The 11,427-nt window shown below is 55.4% G+C and overlaps 3 protein-coding genes across 3 annotated transcripts; all 3 read right to left on the minus strand.

Moving 5' to 3' along the window:
- Positions 1 to 348: 348 nt before the first annotated feature.
- On the minus strand, positions 349 to 872 carry MONBRDRAFT_13819 (uncharacterized protein; the record flags this gene model as incomplete). The annotated part of the gene is made up of 2 exons (XM_001742848.1): positions 349 to 491; positions 572 to 872. The coding sequence occupies 2 exons, from the start codon at positions 870 to 872 to the stop codon at positions 349 to 351; spliced, it is 444 nt and encodes a 147-aa protein (XP_001742900.1).
- Positions 873 to 1,874: 1,002 nt separating this feature from the next.
- MONBRDRAFT_22589 (uncharacterized protein) lies at positions 1,875 to 5,618 on the minus strand (the record flags this gene model as incomplete). The annotated part of the gene is made up of 7 exons (XM_001742849.1): positions 1,875 to 2,099; positions 2,200 to 3,036; positions 3,189 to 3,281; positions 3,424 to 3,606; positions 3,785 to 3,913; positions 4,032 to 5,226; positions 5,344 to 5,618. 7 exons carry the CDS (start codon positions 5,616 to 5,618, stop codon positions 1,875 to 1,877), a joined length of 2,937 nt encoding a protein of 978 aa, XP_001742901.1.
- A 1,842-nt stretch (positions 5,619 to 7,460) lies between these two features.
- On the minus strand, positions 7,461 to 8,652 carry MONBRDRAFT_13650 (uncharacterized protein; the record flags this gene model as incomplete). The annotated part of the gene is made up of 3 exons (XM_001742850.1): positions 7,461 to 7,713; positions 7,875 to 8,041; positions 8,134 to 8,652. Coding segments are annotated over 3 exons (939 nt in total), but the record flags the coding sequence as incomplete, so codon positions are not given.
- Positions 8,653 to 11,427: the final 2,775 nt, after the last annotated feature.

Consider the following 11,427-nt stretch of genomic DNA (forward strand, 5'->3'; position numbering starts at 1 on the left):
ATGAAGCAGATGAGGTCAGCCATCACGGATGGCGCTTCCTGCATGTGCCTTGGGAACAAAAGCAACGAATCGCCCGCGACAGCGCAGCTGTTGAGTATGCTCTTGGCAGATGATTCATGACAAAAGCGATTCTATCAAGGCATCGTCGTTCACGCGGTCAACGCCATCCAAAGATGCGCTTCTTTGGGTCTGCTGCGTGTCTGATGCCTTCTGGACTGCGCTAGGATTGGCCCGAGCACATCGTGCAAGCCTATGGGGCAGGTTGACCGGCGTGGGTGCCAAGGATCCAACTACAAGAAGTTGGCAACAGTCAGGACAAAGGAGGCGCGTGTGCTGCGCGATGTGGCCTTACCGCTTGGCGCACTTGTGGCAGACACGAAGCTTAACAAGTGCTCGGCGCTGTTCCCCTCGCTCTTTGTAGCTGAACGGGACGCGCCAGGTCTCAAGGGCCTCGCGCCGTACGCACTGCAGATTGCCACAAACAAATTGGCCTGCCAGACAACCACCAAAGACCATCGCGTTAATCATGAGCACGGCAGCCGGGCGTAGTGCACCGACATGCTTCACTCACCTTTCCCTTCAAAAACCTCACTCTCCACGCGCCAACGGAGACCCAACAGCCCTTCGCGGTAGCGACTCATGTCGGCCAGGCAATACTCCTTGAAAAGCTTGTCATGATAGCGCTTGGCAAGGTTGGCCTGCCAAGTCTGTAGTGCGCGATCCTGCGGTTCCCAGATGAAGCGGTGTTCCTCTCGAATCACGTCAAAGTCATTGCGACGCTCTGGCTGTTGGCTACGCAGATACTCGTCCTTATCGCCGTAAAAGTAGACAAAGTCTTCTAGAAAGCGCTGGTGTCGTTCATAGGCTGTCATGCCTGAGGAACACATCAAGCGATGGAGGTTTTAGTATGCAATGGACTGGCTCACCATCCGACGATTTTGGCGCAGAACGTACCGGCTAGCACGGTCTGCGCGTAACGAATACGCTCATGGCGATCATACTCCTCGGCAAAAGTGCGCTTGGTGACTACCGGCTGCGAGATTGTGCCCCTGCTGCTAGACTGCCAAGCCCGGTCGACCACCGGAAAGTGAAGATGATAGGCTGAGTGGCGACCGCAGGGTGTTGATCACCGGCCATGGTGCTGGCAAACGGGGCCTGTCATCCTGGCAGCGATTCGAACCTGATTCTCGGCTACGCGGCGCGTCGTATGCATGGGCACATCTGAGCCATATTTGGGCTTTTTCGGCTTGGCCTCCAACTCCGACTCATAGCCTGGCACGAAATAAACATCATGAGTTCACCGGGAAAACACTTATCAAACTGCGCAGCTAAGGTGTCGAAGCAAACTTGAACTCACCGCCAGCCAAGTAGTCATCCACCAAATCGACTGGCGGGGCCGAGCCGGCCATGGCTGCCGCCACAAAACAAGAGTTGTTTGAGACCCAAAAGTTCACAACAACAACAACATTTAAAAAAAAAAAAAAAAAAAAAAAATGCGCAAAAAAAAACACAAAAAAAAGAGAGAAAAAAAAAGAAGAAAGACTTAGTGATGTCCGAGCACTATTTCAGTTGTTTCGTTTGATGCGGGGCTTGCGTGCGACTGCATAAGGAGTGAGGAGTGGGCCCGAGTGCATGACCAAAGGCCAGCGATAGTCATATCGTAAGAAGTCTGGAAATAGCCTAGTTTGATGCCCGCTGCCCCACCCTGGAGCTGGTCATTCAGGGGTGATCGGTCGCTTTTGACTGACACTTCAAAAACCGTTTAAAGACTGAGCGCCTTTCAATTCCGAAGAGTTTGGTAGGTGTCCATCAGAGCGGGCACATTTGCACAAGGACACAACCACCTCGACGGATGCTAGACTGACTGGCCTGACCTAATCCACCTGAACAAACTCCTCATCGTCAAAATCAGTGACAGCAGCCATGCTGGAGCGGTCTTCGGCAAAGATGGGCAAGGTCAATACCAGAGCCGTCTTGCTTCGTTCCTGTTGTACTGGGGTGCCTTCCAGCTCGACGGCAATTTCCACAATGGATTGCAAGAAGGTTTGCAGCTTTTTGCGACGCTCTGCTGTCACGGCCGGTGATACAGAGCCAAACGTCTACATATTCCAGTCCATTTTGATGAGAGCGTGAGTACAGGGGTGAGCCGAGAAAAACGGGGCCATGTCATGCCTCGCACAGCCGCGCGATGCCACGTACCTTGGCAGGGAACTCTAGACGATCAACGTTGGGGAACTGCTTCCGAATCTCACGCTGAAATGCCAGAAGCTCACTGTAGCGTCGATAAATGATCCACTGATCTGTTCCGACCGTCACGTAAATCTCAAATGCCTGATGCCCACCCTGCACCTTGACCACGCGGGGAATACTGATGGCAATGTCCCGGGACAGGGACGCCACGGCACTACTGAACGCTTTGATCTCCGCCGGCGCAACGGGGGGAACAGCGCCCTTCTCCACAGCAGTTTGCAGGCGAAGGTAGACTGTCTCAAAGGACTGTTCCAGCTGCTCGATGCGAATTTTGGTTGTGCTGATGTGCGTGACCGCCTCTGCCAGTTGTTGGCTCAGCTCTGCTATCTCTTCTTCTTTGGACGCCACAAGCTGTGCCTGCTCCGCTAGCGCTGCCTTGGCCGAAGTAACATCTGCCTCGCGCTCAGCCACGCTTGCGGCTTCTTGCTTAAGCTGTGCCTGCAGATCCAAAAGAGCGGCATCACGGTTGCTCAGCTCTTGTGCATGAGCTTCTACCGTTTCTTGGTGCGTTCGGGTTTCTTCTGCTGCTGCTGCCTGCTGCTCCTTGAGTTTGGCCAGTGTTGCCTTGAGCTGCGACGCCAACATCTTCACCTTCTCCTCGGACTGCTTGAGCTTTTGTTGGTGCTCCGCCTCTTGTGTCTTCATGGCTTCAGCATGCTCGCGGTTCTGCTGGACCAGATGCGTGTCGTGCTCACGTCGCAGCTTTTCAATTTCAGTCTTGAGTGTGCCATTCTCCTTCTCCACAGCAGTGAGTCGTTCTTGTCGCAGATTACTCTCACACGTTACCTATGCATGGCACCGGCAAAGTCAATACCTCGACAAGCCGAGGGATCACAGAAAGCGTGCGAGGGTCTGCATGTTTGACACTTTTTCAAGATGCAAAACCCCATGCCATCGAATCGCATGATTGAGGCAGGGACAGGGCAGATTGGCCGTACCTGCTCGCGAAAAGTCGACAACTCCTCAACGACGTGATCATAATCTTCTTGCAGGCTCACCAAACGATCTCGCTTCTGCAATAGGTCAGCAAACTAAAATACGGAATAAAATTGGAGCAATATGAGTGAAAGTTGATGCGACAGGCATCCCACGGATTGTCACAAGCCCGTGCTTGTATTCCAAAGCCGAGTTCATGTTGCTGTGGGACAGCAGCACCACAATTGACAAGCCAACCTTGCTCTCAAGCGCCGTCTTTTCGGAGCGACCAGAATCCACACTGGCTTGCAGCGATGCGACCTGCTGGCGTAGCGCATCACGCTCATCACTGATCTCATGTACTTGCGACTCGAGCGCGTCGATGCGCGTCCGACTCTCCTTCTGCTGCGCGGCCACGTGTGCTTCCAGCTCTTTCTTAGCCTGTATCACTCAAGCATTGTGCATCAATGAAGAGGCATGTTATTGGAAACGATTCGAGGGGGCGGAGGTGAGCAAGGCGTGTTTACGGGTGTGAGCGGCAGCATGGTCGTGGCACGGGCCATGCTCGAAGTTTGTCAAACGCGTCTCGTGGGTGGAACAAAACGGAGAACCCCCGGACCTGAGTCAAAGATTGAACTTCCTTCTCCAGGCGTTTGCAGGTGGCTTCGCGTGCTGCCTGCTCATCCTTGGCGGCGGCCAGATCAGCCTTGCTCGTTTGGAGATTTTCCAAGAGCTTACTGCGTTCCTTCTACAGCCCACGGCACGAACGCAGGGGTTGGCAAAGCAGAGAGCACATATTGGGCGTCTCCGGTCAAGGCGTTCCCAGTAAACAGGCATAGTTGGGTCAAAGCAGGCACACGGCGTACGTTGAAAGAGGTCTTCTGATCCTTGAGCCGTTGTGTAGCTTCTTCCAGCTCCTGAGCCAGCCGTGTGTGGCCAGCCGTGGCCTCGCGGTGCGCCTCATCAGCTGTGACAGCGCCTTGCTTCAAGGTCTCCAGTTGCTGCTGGAGATCCGTGCGGCTTTGTTCTGCGGCTCGCAGGGTCTCGTTAGCACGCATGGCTTGCTGGCGTGTCTCGCGCACGCGTGCCTCCAAGGCCTGCACGGAAGCAAGCAATTTGGCATTTCGCGCAACCACAGGCGACAGCGTTTGCAACAGAAGGGTCGTGGTAGCATCGACCTTGTGCACGAGCGCCTCCTTAAGTTGATCGACGGCTTGGGCATCGCGGGATCGTGCCGAGCGCTGAGCTGCCAGTTGCCGCTTCAAGTCATCTACCTCAACTAGAGCATCTTGCAAGCCCCCTTCTGAGCTCGCAGCGGCTTCTGCCAGCCGGGCTCGGGCTTGGTTTGCCTGGTCCAGCAGCTCCCGCTCGAGGGCTTGCACGCGATTCTGCATTTGTTGCAATTCATCTTGCGCGGCTGCCTGGGCGGCACGAGCGTTCTTTTCAGTGGCGGCCTGTTTTGCGTCGGCTGTTGCCGAGGTTGTAGGCGCAGGGGGAGTCCTTGTATGACAAAATTCCGCTAACTGATTGACTAGTGTTGGGGTCTGATCAAGCACAAAACTCGCCCATTCTTGGCGCAAGGCACCGGAAGGACCCAGGTCGAGGCGCAGTTGAGTCTGGTCCGCGCGCAATTGAGCCAGCGCCGCTTGGGCCTGCGCGCGCGCCTTGCCGAGCACGGAATTTTGCTCGCGTTGCCGAAGTTCGAGAGCAGCCATTTGCTGTTGAGCAGCATGCAGCTCCTGATGAAGTTGCTGTAGAGCTTGTTCATTGGCCTCAAGAGCCGCACAAGCTTGGTCCGATTCGACTTCATGCGAGTTTAGGCGCGCTTCTTGGGCCTCACGAGCGCGGACCAAATCCGTTTTTTCTGCTTCAAGTTTTTGCGTTGTCGTGGTGAGTGTTGCGAGGGCCTGTTTCAGGCTTGCCAGCTGTTGGGTCAAACGCTCGTTTTCATCGCGCATCTCGGTCATTTTGATCATATCCGCAGCCGGGTCGTACGGTGCAAGGAGCTCCAGTTTATCTGGTCGAGCAAAGAGGCCGTGCTGCGGTGGCGCCTCAAAGTACCTGAGAGACACGGTTGCATGCGAATAGAAGGCATCAAGACAATGAGGCAAGAACAAGAGGGATCGGGCTTTGTTTTGCCGTCTCTGGGCCAGGTGCTTGCAAAGTGAGCGCACGTACTGTTTGCCGTTCACCGTGCCATCATTCTTGCCATTGGGTTCGTCGAGTTCGATGCCAACCCAAACACCCTGTATCACGATGCAGGCAACCCAGTTTTCAAATAGACCGAGTTGAATGAGTGCCGAACGGTGATGCCAGGCCAACTGGGCACGGCGCTGCGACACGGCGCTGCTCACCTCCTGGAAATCGGTGTCACCAATGAAGCGAATGATGCCCTCACCGCCCTTGGCATGGCGCACTCGGCACCCAAGGGTGAGTAGCAGGCTCAACGCCATGCTTGAAAGTATCAAGCAAGCGCAGGCGTGTGGGAATAGAAGCTGACTTGGGTCGCTCGCTCTTCAAGGCGTGCTACCTCGGTACTGGGCGGTCGTCGTACAGAAGCCCAGTTCATCGTGGGCACACCGCGTTCACCCGAGCGCTGCGATCAAAAGAAATGGGAAAAAAGTGCCCAACGCCGCACCGGTCACGAAGACCACAGCCACTGGCAGCCACGTATGCACCCCCCAACTCCCGCTGCCACGCTACACCAGAGCAGTGCATCGGGGTCCTGGGAGCGTATCAAGTGCTCCCCGATCACACCCTTGCACTGTCTTGGAGAACTGACACTCAATGATACACACACTCACTGGTTTCGTGTTCTGCAATAACAGTGTGTGTGTGTGTGTGTGTGTGTGTGTGTGTGTGTGTGTGTGTGTGTGTGTGTGTGTGTGTGTGTGTGTGTGTGTGTGTGTGTGTGTGTGTGTGTGTGTGTGTGTGTGTGTTTGTGGAATGACCAAAGCGCCGAGAGGGCCGAAACACACGAAGGACAGGGGGAAGGAAAAGAGTTGATTAAGAATGACGGCCACTAGTGGTTTTTATCTAAGGCTAGTCAGTTAGGCACCCAAAGAATTGGGCGCACATACAAGAGAACAAAAAGAAAACGAAAAAAGGGCACAATGCTTTAACTACGCATGCTCAGACTACACATAGGTACCCGAGTCAGGCATCATCTCGCCACGCAAGCGAGGTTGCGAGCGCCGCGCAAGGATGTGCGATACACGTCTGCGGGCCACACGGGTTGAAATGTCCGTATCACTCTTTTCCTTATCCGAGTTTTGGCTACCGTGGGAACTCCACGACTTGGTCGTGCGGAGGAGGGTTTGTGCTGGAGAGCACGTGTTGAGCGCGTTGGCTACAATATCGATCTCATCATCCGACACCACCTCTTCCATGACCTGACGCGCCTCAATCACCTTGGGCGCAGCCGGTGGTCGGTTTTGAGCGGGCACCGATACATCATGAGGGCCTAACACGGGAAACTTGTCAAAGGACGAGCCGTGCGATGAGGATGATGATTCTTCGGGCAACTGGTGCAGGAAGCGCACGGCTTGCGATGGCACCGCAAGAGGCGCGACCAGGCCGTTGGAACCTGGCATGGAGCCCTTGCGCATCTTGGCCTCACTCAACGTTGCATCTGGGGAGGGCGTCTTGGCCGGCTGGTTCGCTGGCGGCGCCGAGCTGACGCGCTGCACAGGGGATTGATCTTGCGGCGCAGGTTTGGGAGTCTCAACGGGCGGGGCCTTGGCGGCGGATGTCGCCAGCATGGCACCTCCATTGCGGCGCAAGGAGCGGTTGGGTCGCATGCCCTTGGCTTTGCTGGCCATGGACATGGAGCGAGCCCGGCCGTCCTGTTTCATACCGGCGCCTGGGGTGCGAATGCGCGACTCTGGCAACACAAGGTGCGCAGCCTTGTCAGGCACTGCCTTGGCCTTCGATTTGGCCTTGCTCTTTGACGTCGATTCACTTTGCTCTTCGCCCTTGGTGCTTCCAGCGCCAGATCCGTTGCTGGCAGCGGGGCTTGATTTGGCCGAGGCACGCGCCGATTCACTCGTTGGAACAACAAGACTATTGTGCGACCCTTGCGAACTCATTGTATCCACGGTGCCGGACTGTGTTGGAGACAATGTCATCACAAGTTCTTGAGTAGACCCGACCTCGGGCTGTGCAACCACAGTATCAGCGGCAGCCTTGGCGGTTTCGGCCTCTGCTTCAGCCTTGGCCTGAGCCTCGGCCTTGCGCGCCGAGCGAGCGGCACGTGACTCCCACATGAGAAGATTTGCCTTTAGGTTTCGGGCTTGAACGGTGTCTGCATTGCGATTGACGAGCCGGTTCCACTGATGCCACAAGGGTTGGCAGACATAGGTGATGAAGCCAATTTGGGCCTTGGGAGTATCGACCTTAAAGCGATCGTTGAGTGCACCGACGGGCAGACCATCGGCACGCTCCGCGTCACCTTCGTCAAAAAACTCCTCCATGAGGCGGTCAGTCCACTCTTTGCAAAGTCTCCATTCTTTGGTGGCAGAACCCAGATCGGCCATGTGGACCATGCAGCTGAGCAGAAGCGAGCGTTCGTCGGCCTCAGCCTTTTCTTGAAGAACGTGTGCCAGTGTGGCCATACCCTCATACGCCTCAACCTAAAAATTGACATTCAAGGCGACCGCCACGCACAATCAAAATGTCGTGCACTCGGAGCAGGATCTGAAAAAGAACACTGGGCCAGAGCGTCGAGGTGGGCAAAAAAAAGCGGGGAAAAGCAAATGCGAGATGAACGTACGCCGTTGGTGAGCTTGTCGACAAAGCGGACCAACTCTTCAAGGATGCGGGCGTGTTTGACCATGTCAGTGGCCATGATCATATCCACCACAAGTTTGCGAATGTCCTGGCATCGTAACGCAGTTGTCAGATCAAGTCAAAGAGATGATAAGTGGCCAGCCTGCGATGATGTTTAGGCAATGCAGGCAAGTGACGTACTTTCTGTTCATCGGGTCGGAAGCCTGCAATCAAATTACATTCAGGCTCGTTGAACATGACGTCAAAGGTGACACGAGCATGGTGGTTCTCGAGCACGCTCCGGTCATTGTACAGCATGGCCAGGTTGTGACGCTTCTTGATGAGATACACGTTGGTACGACCAAAGTGTTCCACGTCGTGGCCCGCTCCGGCAATGAGGCAGGACAACACCTCGAGCGGCGTAAACGAGGCCACCAAGGTGGAGAGCATGACATGGACAGAGTGCATCACATCGGTACCATGCTGGTTGTTATGATAAGGTACCATGTCAATGGTGGCATAGCGTCGCTCAATATGGTAGAAAAAGCGAGCCACCTGGTCAACATGGATGGGGCAGGTCTGAAACAGACCATGCGCCTCAAAGAGACGCAGACCCAGTGCCACCATGGGGCTACCCGCGCACAGCACAGTGAGTCGAAAGATGTCAAAGTTCCAGGAGCAAAAGTAGCGCAGATGCTCCAGCGTTTCCTCTGAGGGCATGTCAAACACGTCACACTTTTCGGCGGCTTCTGCCACAAGTTTACGGTAATCCTCGTCCTCCTCGACGGGCGACTCGTCTTCATCGTGACGCAGCAGAGCAACATTGGTGAAAGAGTGGGCGCGCGGGCGTGACGGCGACAGGCTGGCGGCAAAGCAGGGCGCCGGCGAGTCTTGCGTGCCAGAGAGGCGTGTCGAGGGTTTGCGCTGGGACGGCTGCCGCGATGAGCGACGTCGCATGGAGGGCGAGTCCAAGGTGGCTTTGCGCGTCAGACTATCTCGATGCGAGGATTTGGAGGTGTTCGATCGTCGCGAGCCCTACAAAGCGATTCACAGCCATGGTCAGCACCATGCACGGGAGACCAAAGTCGATCAGCGCCACAAGACGAATCTCGGGCGTGCGGAGAATGTCAAGCAGTACGAACAAAGCGCCAGGTGCCTCGTCGGTCGAGGGTGTTGCGACGGGACGCGGGATGATCCATTTCCGCGTCGTCCTCCTGCCCTGGGCTCCATGGGTGTTGATGTACAGTAGCGTCCTTTGAGACTGCGCCTGACTCGCGCAGGCGCATGTCAATATTTTGGCTATTGTGATGAGTGCCATCATGGCCGCCGCCAAAATTGCTAAAGAGGGTGTAAGGAAAATAAAAAAAGTTTGAGCTTTGAGCAGGTTCTTTATTTCCCCACAGCCCACCCTGGCGCCGGGCGGTGCTCAAAAAGCAGGGAAAGAGAAGTCAACACGTGCAAGTATGACGTACGCAGCCACAATGCGGGCCATGTCGCTGGAGATGGGGTGGGGTGGACTATTGGCACGGCTTCGACTGGAGCGCATGGAAGCAGCTGATGCGTTGGAGGTGGACATGGTACGCTCCAACGAGCTGTGCTTGTTGATGGAGCGATTGCTGGCCGAAAATTGGGCGGACAGGGCCATGCGAGCGCGAGTGGTCAAGTGCGAGCGATTCTTGCTGGGCACACTGGTGGCGCGGTGAAAGTGGCCACCCGATGGCTCGAGGCCCGGACTGGTTGCGCTGTGGTTATTACTGCCGGAGAGGGTATCGAAACGGCCAATGGTATTGTCCTTGTGATCCATGTCAATGGAGGCCCGATTGGACTCAGGACCGTTGTCCGTCTGCATGGGATGAAATCAGAGGCACGGGTATAGGTTTGAGCGGTGGGCCCAATGATATTTCCTCCCTTTTTTTTTCTTTGGAAATTTTGAGAGAGAGAGGGAGAGATGGAACGAAGAGACGTACGCGAGAGGCCTCAGTATAGTTCTCGGCCATCCATTCGGCAATGTAGCTTTCATCTCCATTCACCTTCTTAAGTTGCTTGAGGGTGTGTCGGAACTGACGATTGAGGTCACTGCCGTGGTGTTCTGCGTGATCCACGGGATGGGAGAGTTCCAAGTGCAATGTTTCCAACTGATGGAGGATCCAGTCGAGACGCTCATGGGGTGGACGACCGCGAGGACAGTCAAGAGACATGTGTGACATGGTGGATCGAGAAGGAGAATCGGTGGGTGTCAAGACTTCATCTTCGGATGACTTGCGGAAAATTTTGAACGGGTTTCTGCGTAAGCATCATCGGGAAGCATTGGATTGTGAGCATTGGTGACAATGCGCAATACTGAGCAGTAGGAGTCAGGTACGAGGACATACTTGCGGCGTGATGAACGCCGAGAATTTGAAGATTCAGCCTGTGCCTAAGGGACATGAAATGGACAAGAGAAGCGGTTTAGCAGCGTCTGCGACCGGTGTTGGCCATGCCAGTGATGCTGGGTCGGTTTGAGTGTTCACAGCGCGGTGGGTGGCGTACCACCAAGTCATCTTTGACCAGAGCAATCTCACGCATCAGCTATGCACATGCCAGGGTCGTAGTCAGGAGGGGTCGAGGGCACGCGTGAGTACCGGAAGCGCCATGGTCAGCACGGCGGAGTCGAAGGAAAACAGGCGTGTGAATGGGCATGATGATGAGCGTACCGTTTCCACATCGCTCTGAAGAAACGCCATGCTGACGGTGTGAGTGCGTGTGTGTGGGAGGTGGCGCCAAGAAGAGTGTGCGGCTCGGCGGCGAACTCGGCGATGCACACAGAGCCAGGCGTCGGGCACAGCGTGCACGGGAGCCGCCGATATTGATAAAACAGGGGTGTTTGCGGCAGAAATGAGCAATCTCTCAGCTCATGGAACCACCTGCCATAAATGCAGTAGCGTGCCCAATTACCAACAATGGGGTGAACAAACAGCAGACCAAACAGCAGACCGCTGTTCACGGCAACGAGGCAGGGTTTGGTGTGTGTGTGTGTGTGTGTGTGTGTGTGTGTGTGTGTGTGTGTGTGTGTGTGTGTGTGTGTGTGTGTGTGTGTGTGTGTGTGTGTGTGTGTGTGTGTGTGTGTGTGTGTGTGTGTGTGTGTGTGTGTGTGCGTGTGTCTGTGCTGTGCCGAGTGCTGAGTGCTGCCGGTGCCCGTCAAGCGATGTGATGAAAATTCCTGACCAGCAGGAGGGCTAAAGTGTGGACAGGTGGATGAAAAAATGGCGGCCGGCAGCCAAGGGGAAGCACGAATGAGAACGAAAGTGTTGAGTGTGTGTGTGCTGTGTCGAGAAGGACTTGCGTCCCGGCGACTCGCGGGTGGTGGCGATACGAGGCGGCGGTGACAACTGAGGTATGTCGTTGCACCAAAAGCGTAAAGAGAGGAGGCAAAGCAAAGAAAAGGTGGCAGGTGCAAAAGGCGCAAAAGGTGCAAAAGGTGCAAAAGGCGGTCGGTCGGTCGTCAAGAGGAATTAT

The sequence above is a fragment of the Monosiga brevicollis genome, genomic scaffold, assembly GCF_000002865.3.
Source record: "Monosiga brevicollis MX1 MONBRscaffold_2 genomic scaffold, whole genome shotgun sequence".
NCBI classification, from domain to species: Eukaryota; class Choanoflagellata; order Craspedida; family Salpingoecidae; genus Monosiga; species Monosiga brevicollis.